At 40.8% G+C, this 15,895-nt stretch overlaps 1 protein-coding gene across 1 annotated transcript; it reads right to left on the bottom strand.

Annotated features, from left to right (window-relative positions):
* Positions 1–3,604: 3,604 nt before the first annotated feature.
* On the bottom strand, positions 3,605–4,047 carry LOC139627587 (cortexin domain-containing 1 protein). The gene has a single exon (XM_071488470.1). The coding sequence runs from the start codon at positions 3,983–3,985 to the stop codon at positions 3,803–3,805; it is 183 nt and encodes a 60-aa protein (XP_071344571.1). The 5' UTR covers positions 3,986–4,047; the 3' UTR covers positions 3,605–3,802.
* Positions 4,048–15,895: the final 11,848 nt, after the last annotated feature.

The raw sequence follows: 15,895 nt of genomic DNA, 5'->3' as shown, positions 1-15,895 counted from the left end.
CAATCCACAGGAGCTATGAGGCTATGGCTCAAATCCCCCAGTGGGCCAGTGGGGGTCAAGGCCTTGTTTAGGGGAGTGTCAGTACAGGATTTTGAGGAGTTTGGCTGCTTCTTGGTCTTCCTCTTCTAACTTTGTGCAGTCATAGCTCAGGGACGTGTGTCTCATTGAATGCTTGGGGTGCTGTCTGAGGGGGGATTATGCTCTGCCTGGTGTAACAGGTGAGGTGTGCTCAGGATCCCTAGACGGGTGGTGTCTGAGCTGGAGAACCAGGCTGCTTTTATTTTTTCGTTTTTTTTTTCAACACGGTCATGGGTTGACATTAATGTCAGGGTGGGGGGGGTACATCAATCCCTGCTGTCCCTCGCCTTCAGTGTGAACCAATAATGAAACTCATTAGAGGGTGGCGCACATACTCATAGAGATACATCCAGTAACTACTATATTCCTGCTGTCTTGCGCCTACCACTTATTCAACGCAGTCAGAGCACGTCCAGGAACACAAAATGAAATTACTGATTTCATGTACCTGGACACTTCTTTGAGACAATGAAGCAGCGACATTCATTAACAGCTGCAAAGTGCTTCAGGTTGGGGTGGAAGGTTGAAGAAGGTCCACACCAGAGGTGTAACAAAAGCATTAGGAAAGATGTGGTTTTAGTTAAATATAAATAAACACTTTTTCTTCAGTTAATTTTGAACTTTTTTGTTTTAAAGCAGACCACAACCTTTTACCTGACTTTAACTATGTGCTAAGTGCCTAAACATAACTATTAAATGTCATTTCTGTTGCAAAAACAATGGCACAGTCAGGGCGGCCCGATGGCGGAGTGGTTAGGGCGTGTACTACATGAGCGGATGCTCTTAACAGGTGTGGGCTGGTTTGACTCCTGACTGGCCCGACTCTTTCCTCCGGTCATTCCCCCTCTCTCTCTACCCCTTTTCTGTCACTCTCTACTGTCCTGTCAATAAAGGCAAAAAATGCCCCAAAATATCTTGGAAAACAATGGAAAAGTCCTGTAAATGTACAGGATCCACAAAATGAAATTTGTAGTGCTTAACTCGTGCTGACTGTCAAGAAAGAAATGTCTGTGTACAAAAACCAATCAATTACATTTTGTGTAACTGGACACAAACTGACATTAGACAGCCTCACAGAACCACAGTGAGCCATGCAGCCTGATCTACTGGGCCGCATTATGGCTCTCTGTTCCTCTCACTCCGACATTCAGCATTATTGTTAAAGGATTAACATTAATATTATCCACCTTCTTCTCTGAGGGGAAAAGCCAACAATATCCTTCCTCCTGCACATCATGATCATGTTTTGATTCAGAGTGTGCACAGAGAAGAGGGGCTGTTCACAGCATGGAGTCATCGATGGCCCATTGCCAATTTGTTTGTGTGTGTGAAAGAGAGAGAGTGCAATATCTGACTATCTAAGGCCACATCCACACTACTGTGTTTTCGCTTTAAAATTGCATTTTAAAATGAAAATGATCCACGTCCAGAGGAGCGTTTTATCTCATTATCAGAAACGATTTGTGTCCATACTAACACATCTGAAAACACATAAGTATGTGGCCATTCATGGACACTGGGCATGTGTGCACTAGTGTAAACAGGAAGCTGACTGTCTACTCTCAGGTGTACTCAACTGATTAGTTGCAGAAAATACCATAAACGAGGAAAGCAAAGGCAGTTGTAGTGTTAACATGTGGGATTTCAATGAACAACAGCTGCAACAAGACCTGTAAAACTTGTAATTCATGTTTTCACTACTGGTAGCCGAGGCTGATAAGACCCAGTCAGGGAGCAACAGAACCCCAGAGTTAAATCAGGGCCAGCAGCGTTTCCAAAAGGCTCTGTTTTTGAGACTTGTAAACTCCAGAGTAGTATGGACAGAGGGTGAAAACAAAATACATGTGCTTTAAAATGAAAACGTAGTAGTGTGGACGTAGCCTAAGCCACTGCACCATTTTCACAAAAGCAGCGGGGGGGTAGGGTATCACATGACAAGATGTTTTCAACTCATGTCTATATATAATATACATTTTATTACCAGTGATATAAGTCTGTAAGTGAATTGTTGAAGGGTCAAATATAAAGCTTTGCATGACCTTTGCATCGACCCACCCCCCCCCCAAGGGCCTCGGGCGGTTTTGTTGCCCAGAGTGAGCTGCTCTGCCGTCGCCATCTTGGCAGTGTCTGACTCTGCCTAACTACCATCTAATCCAAAAAATGGGCAAAGATGCAGGGCATGTATGGAAGCTGAGACTTCAGTGCATATCGGTTTGTAGCAAGCATCTGCTCACTCACCTGTCACTCAAAGCAGCCATGCCCCCAATTAAGCAAAGGCGTTACTAAAATATAAACAGGTGAGTTATATAAAAATTAATTATTAATATTATTTTCCATTATAGGATGATTCTGGTTTATCACAACTTGGGTCATATTTTCATAGTGTTTGCCACAATTTCTATTGGTAATCATAACAGTAGCTGAGATCTGGGAACACAACAACACAACAAAGTCTAACTTGACAATAACATGACAAACATGAGCAGTCAGGTTTTAAACAGGCGAAGCAGTTTTAGGCAGTTTCAGCCAGATTATCTAAACCACTAAGGTGAATACAGTAGTATAGGTCAAAGCCAAATCAGTCTGTCAATGGGTGTTTATACTTGCTGACAGTTACAGACATTTGAGGGATAATTCAGTTTATTCTTTTTTGTGATTTGCAATATTCTCAGACCTCAGTACTTTACCTGGTGACTATGCTAATATCACCAAGCAGAATGACAAAACTACAAAGATATAATTGTAATGAACTGGAATTAGACTTCAAGTTAATATACTAACTGATGCCAACAATCTGAGACTGTGGATGAGATATTTCTCTTAAACTTTTTTTTTTCATGAGAGGTTTTCTCAATATGGAACATTGGTACTTTTTGTTCATTTTACAGTCTTGTGCAAGTTATAAAAGCAAATCCTGATTCTACTGCCCCAAAACTTCTCTTCTTCATGTTCATCCTCTGCTAATTTGTCATTGCAGTCTGCAGATATAAAGGGAAAGTGCGGTCAGTCAAGGATGGCATCCATTCGCCATTACTGATTGTTAGTCCAACAGGAATGTAAGGCAGCCCTTGGGCTCCTGAGGACATCTCTAGGTAGATAGAAAAAGCCAAGCTTATGTGCTTTACTCTGTAGTTGTAATAGTGTCACTCCATCAGCAGTTTAGTGGGCAGACAGAATCCCAGCAGCTCCATATTCAGACCTGAATTCTATGTATTTCTCTACTGTGAACAAAAAAATACCACAGAGGGTTTTTCTGCCTTTACCATGGCAGAATGCTCTTGGGTCATATCAAGAAGAACCATATCAATCTGGAAGACATAAAACCATTTCAGAAAGTATCAGACATGGTTCTTCAGACTTGTACTATTGCTGAGCCATTTTATAACGTGTATTCAAACTAAAGACGTTCTATACCAGAGAAGACATGCACTCTTAAGTGCTTCTTCATCATTTTAGAATTATTGAAATGGTCCAAGGTGGTACTATTAAAGACAAATATTAAATATGTATTTTGATTTACCAGGTTGTTTGCTTGTTTGTCTTTTTTCATTTTGGAAACAAAATAGATTGTGGAGTCATTAAGGTTTCATACAGCATCACTGCCTCACTACAGACCCATTGAAGAACCATCCTTTTTCTGGGTGGAGACTTTGGCTGTTCTGTTGTGTATGGTTGCCTGGAGGAGTACACATATACATGGTATGCATATGTACGTTTGGGTATGTCAGTCGTCCAGGTGCTGTTCTTCCCATGTGGAGGTTGGGATTGCACTGTAGGGGTCCATGATCACCTTGGCACAGCGGATGATCATGGCCACCAGCAGCAGGCAGAGGAAGGCGATGCAGGCCAGAGTCAGGCCCTGGTCCACGTCCACGAAGGCTGGCTCCGCTGTGCCCTCCACCTCCATAACTTCTGTTGTCTGCTGCTGCTGTCCTCAGACACACCCACACACCTTGCGATCATCCTGAAGATCCTACTGGAGATACACAGAGAGAGGAAGAGGAGGGATGGTTTAAGTCATATATAAAAGAGAGAGATGTGACAGGACAGGGATTAAAGCCATGACATGAAATTTCCAAAATGCCCGAGGCCACATTCACATCAGCAACTTGTTTGTTGTTTTTCTGTTCCCTCTACTATGACTAATGGTTTCCAATCAGAGTGTGTGAGAGGAACAGCAGCCTTCTGTAATCAATCTGCTTCCACCATTCTGGGCTCTGTATTTGCTGTTTCCCACATCCTGAAAAATATGTTAGAATGAAATGTTTTTTCTTCTTAGCATGAGAGTGAGGAGATGTACTGCAAAGTCAAATTTAGCAGCAAAATAAATGCATACAATATGCTAGTAGCACTTACAGGTGTCCCACCCTACCTGGCACACCTTCAGTCTCACTGCAGTGTGTTTGTGCAGTGTGACAGTATAATGTTGGTAGAAAGCGCTCAGCTAACACAGAGCTTTCCAAAGATAAACCCACTACACCACTGTGCTCCTTGTAGGAGTCGCAGTATTTTTGATTGAATCACACCAACAGGGCCAGCCCTGGTCTGTCACTGGGTGTGTCACTGGCTGACTCACTGATCAATTTACAGTACGGGTCAACTGAAGGCCATGAGACTGATTAATGAAGTTATTCCATTGGTTGGCCTGTTGAGAGTTGGAGTTTTTCCATAGGTCATTCCTCTTCAAAATGATTTGGTGTGATCCTTAGGACAAACCTAGCTATTTTCCATAGAGGAGAAGAGTCGCCAGCATCACCCATGTGTTTGAGGACACGCCTTTCCTCCACAGACACACCTCTTTATGCTGACCACATGGCAGCAGCTTGGTAGTGGCTGCTGGTTAACGTAGTTTTAATGGGCCACGTTTCAGTCACTTTTTTTTACTTGTTTCGTTGTATGACAACAGAAACAGCTTCATTGGGAATTCAGTCGTATTTAAATACTGTATGTGTGAGCACAAAGAGCAGGAGAGATGCAAAAGACTGAGACCAGCTGACACTAAAGGCTGAATGTAAATAGCCCATGAATGGATGGGAGAAGAATATAGAAGCAGGCAGGGATTAACCTGAGAGGTTCTCTGAATTCCAATACATTTCCATTTGAATAAAAATGCTTTTTTTGGAACCATAACATGCTAATTTGATCTGGTTGTTAACTGTATTTAAAATTACTGACAGAAAAAGATAAATGTGACACTTACTGAACCATGTACACTTAGACAAAATATCTAATTAAGCATGTCCTTGAAATAGCGGTGTGACTTAACAATCCCAACTCAAGAGTCACTTTTTGTGTCACCTTCAACCATATCACATGGTCTGAAAGCCTCAGGAAGACTACGTGTGTGTGCTGTTATCCCCATTTAACCCAAAGCTACAAAGACAAAAAATTCTTGGAGAGAGGGGGAAATGGGATGTAGTAAAGAGGAAGCCAAAATAAAATGAAACAGTCTTCACAACTGAGTTGCCAAGGCTAGAAGTATGGGCTGACAGGGCCTCAGAGAGGGGCAGCTAGAGGAGAACGATCAGGCCAGTTCTCTACACCCAGCTGTCTGCCTCTCCTTTCTGCCCCTCCTCTAAGTACAGCCATTCAGAGTACCTGCTATGAATATATATATATACATATATATATATATGTATATATATATAGTGAAATAATCAGTCAACACCATGACTGAGTGTTTCCACCTTGAACTGCAGTGAACCAATGACAGTCTCATAAAAACTGATTCAGACAGCCAGGGATTCATACCTCATAGAACCTAAGGAACCAATCCTGTCAACTTGTGAAGATGGGGGGTGGGGCTAAATAAACCTGAAACCTTCTCAGTACAGAGAGTGAGAGTCTGAATTAGCACAACCACTAACAAAGAGCAAAAACAAATAAAAGATGCTAACTACGCTAACCGCTCTGATCTCTCTGATGTTTCCTCCTCTAACCATCTTCATACTCTCTGCTCGTTCACCTGTCAACCCAGCAGTGGTGGGCGGGGTCTGATCCAGATTTCTCAGTGAGGAAGTAAATGTAGCATACAGCCCCAGTTTCATCTTTTATGTGAGTAAACCATGTTGGACAAAATATCAATCATAGAGTATTTTTATATAGTTTAAAATATGGCTGGAAGTTTAATGTGTTGTTAAATGTTGCTCTCATACATTTATTTAACCCATGAAAAGCACTTTGAATTGCATCTGTGTTGGAAAGATGTTACATGCAATTAAATGTGTTTTACCTCGGGAGGTGAAACTCAGAGCCAGGGGCTGGATGTCCCTTGGTCTTCTTCTTACTTCTGCCACTAATCAACTAGGTTTTCTTCCCCTCAACTGTCCCCTCTGTTAATGGTGGAGATGATAGTGGGAGAGTAGGGTTGGTGGTGGGTGGCACAGGAGGTGCTTAAAACTCCAGAAGCCTCATTTATCAAAACACACACGGAGCAAATTCTAAATCTGTGTGTAGGAACAAGTCGATTGGTATTTCTCAAGATTTTGCACAATGATCAGTCTTACCTGCTCTATCTGCTCTGCATGTATTAGCTGATTTACACAGCAAAACACATTGTTAATGCGAAACATGGAAAACCACACATCTCTGAAAGTCCTTGATGTGCAGTTATTTGTTATAGACAAAGATAGCAGACAAGTTAAGGTTGAGATACTACAGCATAAGGAAAGATCCAACAGTGTTCTCAGATGTTGGGAAGTTTCCCAGCATGCACTAGACTTATGTATATGCGCAAAGTGTTTTCCTGCATCATTACTGGCAGAATTATTTCCTCCACTTCCACACTTCGTTAGTTGCCATACAAGTGGATACTGCGAGGGAATGTGGTGAGACTCACAAGTGGGGTTGCCACCTTCTACGAGAAGACATTTTTCACAGCACACAGAGCTTGTTGGTCTACTGCTCATTGATAAACTTCTCCAATCCAGTTGTAGGTTATGATTAGTTTGGTTTTACTTGACATTACATTATTCACAGCAGGGGATATGGGACAAATTATCTTCAAATACAGGATGTGTGGCTCCCTACTGTGCTGTTGTGCCTGTTTGAAAGAGATGAAGTTGAGAAGGTTGTTAGCACTCTAAAATATAGAGTAATGCCAAACTATCCTCTTGTCCAGTGGCTGATAACCTGAGATCACCTCAGTAACATATAAAAATCAGTTCAGCTTAGGTGGTTACTGTTGGACACATACACAGTGTTTTGTCCAAAGATAAATATAGATACAGTATAGGGACTGATGATTGACAGGTTAATCAAATAAAAGATTTGCAATTGACATAATAAATATCTGGCACAGTATCACTTCAATACAATGCACTGATTACAAATTACTTCTTATTTGCTTTTTAATGTTTAACTTTATAACAGTTTAAAATTAAAAGAAAATATATGATAGATATATTTATTATTATTTATGAATCAATTTATGTGTCATTAATACCTAAACATAACAATGCAGATACTTACTCAACTAAATGTTAAAGACAGATCTGCAACACAAACTTACTGATCCATTACTTGGGAAACAACAAAAAATAAAGGGCATGAATTTTTTTCCAAATAACAACAGTTGACAGTAGAGTTGGAGTTTGTGTGTCTACCACTGGGACATACCTCATCAGGAGGGGCTCTGTGTAAATGTATGGTTCCTGAGTGCAGAAATGAGAGTCCACATGGATTAAGCATGAACCTGTGTGTTTTGGTGGTGTTGGTGGTAGGACTGGAGGAGACTGTAGAGGACTGCAGAAGAAGAATGGTAACATCCATTAAGTCAGCAAATGCCCCAATCAACATGTGTTTACATTTAACTGATGAAGTCCTCTAGTGGCCAATCAGTCCACACTTAGTGACCAATGATGAAAATGGGGCGGGACATATTTTTTAAATTTTTCTTACAGATTTATGAAAAATCAAAAAGTGAAATATGTTGTTTATAAAAGTATGCAGACACTGAATCCTGTGAATTTCAGTGGCACCTCAGTAAACTGGCGTCTTCAGGTCTCTCTACAGATGTCCCACAGGTTTTAAGTCTGACTGTGCGTAAGGGGCCCAGCCAAGCCAAAGCCCAGAGACTTGTCCTGGAGCTGCTCCAGTGATATCTTGGCTGTTTGCATCAGGTAATTGTTGTGCTGCAGGGTGAACCATCAATCACCATGTATATTTACAAGTCAATATGATGATGTTGAGAAATGCGATGCATTTATAATTAATTTTATACAATCATGTGGTTAAATTAAACTTCACTTTCACCTGCTACAACATTAAAATGCTGGTTACACATCAGTGCATCAGTGATCATTCATTTATCACTGTAATATATAATAATGTATCACTGACAGGAGTTATGGTGCTGAATAAAGAATAAATGACTTTTGATACTTTTAGTAAATTTTGTGATGATACTTTTCTGTGTGTGGACCTGGATTAAGTAGTGAATACTTCTTTAGCATAGGAACAAATAGGAACAATATATATGCATTATGTCTCAATAACCTACAGTATCATGGCTATAGCAATCATGGGCCCTCTTAGTGAGGGGGACAGGCATTTGCGGCCTGACATCATCTCATCTAACTCTGGATAAGATAATAATATTTCTAGTTATTGAGTTCAGTTTCAATTTTCAGTTTTACTTGTACAGCGTCAAATCATACAATACATTATCTCAATGCACTTTACAGAGTAAGGTTAAGACCTCACAATATTGCAGAGAGAAACAGCTCCCACAATGAACAGCACTTGGCAGCCGTGGGGAGGAAAACTGAACAGCTCCATTACAATAATTTTTGCTTCTTATTGTGTCATATTTTACTGTGCCTCAAGCTGTTTGAATACAAAATTACACTTCAGTAACTTAGAAGCAGATGCAGTTGAGAGCACCCCTTGCTTTTTGAAGTTATAGTTGGCCTAGTTCAGAGGCTACAGCACAAGCAAAATGTGATTCAGTGTCAGCATACGATTGACAGCCTTGTAAATGTGCTGATGCATGAATCCAAACTGAGGTGAAGTGGAAAGTCAGTTTGTTGGTGAAAGCTGGAGAGGAATGAGAGAGAGAAGTGGTGACGTTGTGTGTGTTGTCACTTCAGTTGCAATATATGGTGACACCCAACCAATAGCTTCCTATAATTGACTGGAGTGATTAATAAGCTGCAATCATGGTGAGTGCTTTACCTGACACACACACACACACACACACACACAGATTCAGTGATAAAGCCCCTTCCAAGTGGAGGATGGAAAGTGTGTCAGATAGACAGAGGGACATGACTTGAAATAAAGGCTGACTTTGGGAATGCACAGCTGTGGAACTGTTTGTCAAATCAAGCCTATAGAAGCTGAAAGAGAATTCACATTCTGGACTAATTCAAGTAACAAAAAGCACTTGTTATACTGTTTATAATATTATTGTCTTATCTCTTTAATGCATTAAAGCTCCTCTCCAGACATGTAAAAATACTCTGCTATGATTAATTTTTTTTTTTTTGGAGCTGGAAGAACATCCGCTCTTATTTCCTATTTGAGAAATCTGGATCGGGCCTTGTCGCTGCTCGCTCCAGGTTGACCGGTGAAAGAGCAGAGAGAATCAAAATAGGAGAAAACATCAGAGACTAATTTACTTGTTTGAGCCTCAGTCAGGCCCAGAGTCAGATGTTTGTGTGTGTGTGTTGTGTCCAAAATTTGTTTGTTATGTTGTAACTGGCAGTGGCTGACACAGTGTTAGTGGTTATGGTAATGCAAATTCTGACTCTCTGTACTGACAAGGTTTTGGGTTTATTTTGCCCCACCCTCCATCCCCAAAAGTTGATTGGTGGATTGGTTCCTAATGTTATATGACATATGAATCCCTGGGTGACTGAAAATGTTTTTATGAGAGACTGCAGGTCCAAGGTGGAAATGCTCAGTCATGGTGTTATGAGTATGAAATAGCTGTTATTTATATTGTATTATAAAAACATCATGTGGACATGTTAACAAGGTTAAACACTTGATTTGCATGGGGGGGGGGGGGGGGGGGGGGGGGGCTTCAACATGTAGCAGAGTGTAATTTTAGCTGGTCAAGCTGAAGTTACTTTTCTGCTTCACAAGCTGTGGTTGCTTATAGGCAATCAACCAAACCAAACCATTACAAACAAGGACAGACTTTTAAATTAAATTTAAATTATATACAATAACTGAAATAAACCAAATAAATAAAAATGTATTCAAATAAAATAATAAAACTAAACTAAATAAGTAAGTAAATATTTCTATTCAACTATTTACACATTCAGACCTACAGGAAAGTAGTTCCCAGTTTACTTAAGCTGTAAAGCGTTTGTTCTATGAGGTGACAGTGTCAGCTACTTGGTCGTTGTACAATCCCAATATCATTTCTGGTGTCATTGGTATACATTTATATATTTATATTATCTTATTTATATATAATATGGTTCACTGTGGAGCACAGTGCCGCACCTCCCTGAAGCTAGACACTGTTCAGTGTCTAGACTGTTTGCAAAGTAGTTTGACAAATGTTTCTGTTCTGTTCTATGAAAAACTAAAAGCAGAAAATGCCCAGTTCTGCAAAAGTGTTGAGGGTTTGGAATGGACCTTATATAACATGAACTCTAGTCTGGAGAAATGCAAACTGGATAGTGAGTGGGATGGAAGTCCACCACAGTCAGACTCCTGTGGGTGCTGCAGTAATCTGCCCCCTCCCCCCTCTGGTTCTCTTGCGATCCACAGGGGTGAAAATTTGTGGTGAGCACTCCCATTCATCACAGCCCATCTGCCAGCCCCAGGAGAGGGGAGGAAATAAAGGGGAGGAAGAAATCAGGGAGATGCACATGGCAGAAAGGCTTAGAGGGGAAAGATTGAAAAATAAGTGAAAAGCAATGGAAAGTGAAATGTGGAACTATTCCCCCCTCTGCCTTAGACTACTGATGAGAACAGAGGGGGAACTGAGGAGAGTAAGACTGACAACAGCTGACCTGATGGTCCTGGGTTTATATAGCAGCAAAGTCTTAATGAACCCAAATAAAAACATGAATCTAATAGAAACTATACATAAACAGAACATCAGTGTTTCTCTTTTGTTATATGTGGTAGTTTTCTTACTTTGCAGTATTTTTCTAAATGCTGTAAATGTGCTGTGTTCTCTTCAATGATTTGTGTTTTTTGTCTTTTGCATGTGTTCTCAGTGCCACTGCAAAAAAAAAAAAAAAAAAGTTACAGTGCAGTTCTTGGTCTGTTGCATGAATGTGTCACACCAATCCACCACCGGCCCCTCCACACCTTTAATTTCCTCCTCCCCCTCTATGTGGGGTAAAGGTACTTTTCACCAGCATTAACGCAGGATGTAAATCGCTGGGTGCTGAATCATCCAATATAAATGCCTGGATACTGGTTACTAATGCTATATTAGATCATACATGGGTATACATGGCTGTTTCTTTGTCATCACAGTATTTAGAATGCAAAAATTTGCTTTCTTCATGTGTTTTCTTCTTGAATTCTTTTGAATTACCAGCATCAAGGAATAACAGCTCTCAGTTGTGCAAATGGAGATCTTTGGCTCTTCGGTTTTGGTGTTGGGATTTGTTGGCAATACGAAACATGTTGGATATGTAACATGACATCTGGCAACCGATTTCAGAGAGTGTGTCAGAGTTTATGTTTTCTAAGAGGCAAGATGTGAGATGGAGTTGCTGCCATGGGGTGGAGTTGGATTTTCAGCCTGCATTGGAAAATGAGGAGTGACCCCTCAGTCCTGACTCCTATCCTTTAGCTTTTGTTACTTACATTGACTGATTTTATTTTGTTCAAGGCCTAATGTCATTTAATGCACTCAAATCCTTATTCAAAAGTCTGAAACCAATTTTCAAGTGGTCTATAAGTTGCAGCAGTTAATCAGAGCATTACTGTGATTTTACTACTTTACTATTTTACTATAAGTATGGTGGGACATGTGTGAATGTGAATAATATAGTAGGAGGCGCAGTGGTGAGAGCCCACATCTGCTGTATTTGCCACATTCACTGACTCTTCATTGTGTTGAGTCGAGGCAGATGGGAGAAAGGGAGGAGAGAAAAGCCCTAAGCAGAACTGGTGTCACTGTCCCTGTGCCCCCCTTTCTTGCCCACACTGTGTTTGCTCTGCACTCCAGGGATCGTCAGAGCCGGCCTTTAGCTCTCTCACTATTTTCCATAGGCTGAGTACAGCTGAAGTGGGAGCTGGGGAAGAAAATGACAAAGCCAGCCCTGTGATTCCCACAAATGAGTCTTCAGTGGAAAGGCTACAGTACTTCAGTCCAGCAGGAGTTCAGAGTAGATAATAGACCTACAGGGAGGTCTGCAGCTCTACAGCCTCCCACTGCCTCAGGCTCTGATAAGTTTCATTAAAATCACAGGTACCGATCCCCACTGGAATAAATGGAATAATAATAATAATAATAATAATGATCCAATCTTGCAGGATTTGGTTTCTCATAAAACAGTCAGCCAATTAGAAGAGAGACTCAGCCTCTCTTCTAAAATATGGGACCTTTAATAGGAAATTCCTGTTCATTAAAACTTGGGTCTTTTTCTTGCAGTTCTGGCCATCGATCAAGTTGGTAATAATCATACACATACACAGAGTTAATAGCTGAGATCTGGGAACATGGTGAGTCTGATGTGTCCTGAAACAAACAGCCAGATGATCAGATAGACTGGAAACAAAGCTCCAGGTTAATCAAACTCATTTGAAAGAGACAACAAAGGTAAATAGTAAAATTATAGTAAAATTATTGGCAGAAATTGGTGTATTATGTTCTATTAGATCTGGCTGCTGTGGACAACAAATTTAATTTGTTTTCCCAAAATATCCTCTCATAGTAACTAGACCCTAATCGATTTTTAGTTTTTGTAAACACTCAACATTATGAACGGATGTTTTTTCTTCAATATGAGAAATATATTATTCACTCCTACTAGGGTCTGCAGGATGTTAGCACTGGGTTGCAGTAGAGGAGGATGTTCCTAACATTTGGTTCAACAGTAATCTAGCCAGCACTGGAGTGGGGCGTACTCTTCTCTACTTCCATCACTGTCACATTTACAGTGATGGAAATAGCTCTGTGGGCCAAGGAAAAAATAGTGCAGTGATTCACCTGACAAAATGTGAGTAGTCTCGAGGTCTTCTCAACTGATGACTCATATTTATTCATTGCTGTTGACTAAAAGTCATCAAATTGATAAATACTCCCTCTAAAAATACTGAGATTAGCTTGAAAACATCCACCATCCACCAAATATTTTCATTTCAGTGAAAAGTGGACAAATTTTCCCATGAAAGCAGAAAACTGGATGGCAGTGTGAAGTTGTATGGTGTTGTCAGGACAGTGTGGATGAAACTGTTGCACAGTCTGGGTGGATCTTTGCACACTGAAGGAGCTGACTCAGAAGATTTCTTTCCAAATTGCATTTAAATTGATTTTTTGGTCTTGAAGGAAGGTGTGACTGAACAATAGTTAATAAGGGCACAAAAACCCATTTGTTGCTTTGTAACAGGTCTATGGCCATGGCTAAAACCAGAGACAGCTCAGCCAGTGGAGTGTTCAGTCAGTCTGGTGTGACTGTCAATCACTTACTGCCTGACTGAAATTACATTTTTGCAAGCAGCAACCTATGGGGCTGAAAAATGAAGCCAACATTGAAGTGACAAAGGCTGCAGTTCCTCTAATGACCACCAGAGTCAACAGTGAGTCAGTCCCCATAGACTCCCATGTTCAAATGTCCAACTTTACAGCAGAAATAAACATGTTAACAGCCTGGGACAAAAACTGGTTTGGTCTCTAGAGCTAATTTCCTCCTTCATGACAACTGTATGGCATGAATTTTATATATCGCACCTGTTTACATTTTATTAAGGCTTCTGCATAATTGAGGGTGGGGTGCTTTGAGTGACAGGTGGGAGAGCATATGTTTGCCTGTCTCTGCTCTCTTTGCCCATTTTTGGATTAGTCAGGTGCTTCAAAACTGCTCTGCAGAACCTTGTGGGTGACGTCACAGAGGCTACGTCCATCTTTATTTACAGTCTATGTATTTTAGCCTCTGTCATGGTTGGTCAGGCCCGTGAAGAATGTCATGTCAAGACTATGTATTATGAGGAGGTTACAGCTAAAATGTCTCCAAAACTAATTTCACACCTGTTTGGTTTTTGGAGGAATCTGGGTCAAACATCACTGATATCTGAGAGCAGAGGGGTAGAGTGGTGTGTGTGTGTGTGTGTGTGTGTGTGTGTGTGTGTGTGCGTGTGTGTGTGCAGTTCCTGATAATCCTGATGCTTCGGTCTGTCGAGTTTGATATGAGAGTTGTTCATCTGTAAAAGTCCTCTGTGTGTGTGTGTGTGTGTTTGTGTGTGTGTGTGTGTGTGTGTGTGTATGTGTGTGTGTGTGTGTAATGCAACCTAATTTCCTTTTTTTAATTATTGCAAAACATCACATAATATATATATATATATATAAATTGACATTAAAAAATGTTAGACTTTAAAAAGATGAGGAAGTCAGATCATGTCAAAGAAAATGTAATAAGTCTAGCATGACGTTTATGTAACTCAGTATGGGTCAAGAAGAGAAAAAAAAGATGGGTGGGGCCTTAGAAAAATTAAAAATTAGTAATATTAATAGTAATATTTGCCTTTATCAAATTGTAGGCATATAAATAACTATAATATAAATTGTAGGAAACAATAGATGAGTAAATAAGAATGAACAGGTTTATCAGTCAGGTCCTAAACCAGCTGCTGGGGGAACCAGAGTACAGTTCCTACTGTCAGAGCTAGTTCATAAGTTGTCTGACCACATAAAAAATGAAAATTGTGTATCGTTATTTTGAATGGCCACACAGATGAAATGAAAAGCTGGCCATCATAGAGAAAGGGGAGCTGCAGGATGATTTGAATACTGGGACGATGGCACATTTTCACCTGGAAGACATTCTGTGCTGCTCTTAGCTGTTCAAATGAAAAGGGAAACAAATGGTTATGTAACACGTGAAAAAGGAGAGTTAGAGAAAGCTGTTCAGATCAAGCTTACCTTCTCACCTCCACGCAGCTAGCCTGTCACGATGTGAAGTGGGTGTGAATGTCAGACTGTCAGTTATAAAAAGTTAAACAGATGGTTGGACAGAAAAGTGAGGAGGGAAGGGCTTGCAGACGCTGGTAGCCAGCAGCAGCTCCCTCTGGGCAGGTCAAAAATAAACTGCTGCCACCTTGTGCTCCAGGACATGGCCCAGTTTGAACAAAGATCTATGTGGTGCAACAGCAGCGTGGAGGACTGCTGAGCTACTTAGACTGGACCAGTCCAACTCCTGCAACCAACAAACACACGGAGCAGTTTGAGAGAGAGAGAGAGAGAGAGAGAGAGAGAGAGAGCACAGCCTGGCCACTGAGACTGGTTGGTGGCACAATCTTCCCCACACATAGTCATACAGTGCTTACTTCTACTCAAAGAGGCAATTTATGGTTCAGTCCTGCACAAGGACACTTGAACATGAACCCCCGACCTTCTGATTAGTGGGTGACTCGCTCTACCTCCTGAGCCACAGCTGCCCCACCATGTGTGTAAACCAGATACAACCTGCTGCTAAACACAAGGCTGTGAAATAAAAGTGAACACATACCTGCTCTTAGAGGAGGCCACATTCATGTCTGTATATGCTATAATTACAATTTCATATTTAGAGTCTTACCCTTTCTTGGAGGAACGCAGTGACTGAGAAGGAGCATAAGGCTGAATGATTGAGTCCAAGTAGACAGACAGTTTGCAAGATTAGGCCATATCTAGGAAGAG

The sequence above is a fragment of the Trachinotus anak genome, unplaced genomic scaffold, assembly GCF_046630095.1.
Source record: "Trachinotus anak isolate AG129_WGS33_773 ecotype Australia unplaced genomic scaffold, CSIRO_AGI_Tana_v1 ptg000011l, whole genome shotgun sequence".
In the NCBI taxonomy this organism is placed as follows: domain Eukaryota; kingdom Metazoa; phylum Chordata; class Actinopteri; order Carangiformes; family Carangidae; genus Trachinotus; species Trachinotus anak.
Note: the sequence above shows the minus strand (reverse complement) of the source record. Positions and strands in the feature narration are given on the sequence as shown.

Coding starts and splice junctions, on each gene's coding strand:
- LOC139627587 (XM_071488470.1), bottom strand. CDS start 3,985: ATGGAGGTGGAGGGCACAGCGGAGCCAGCCTTCGTGGACGTGGACCAG.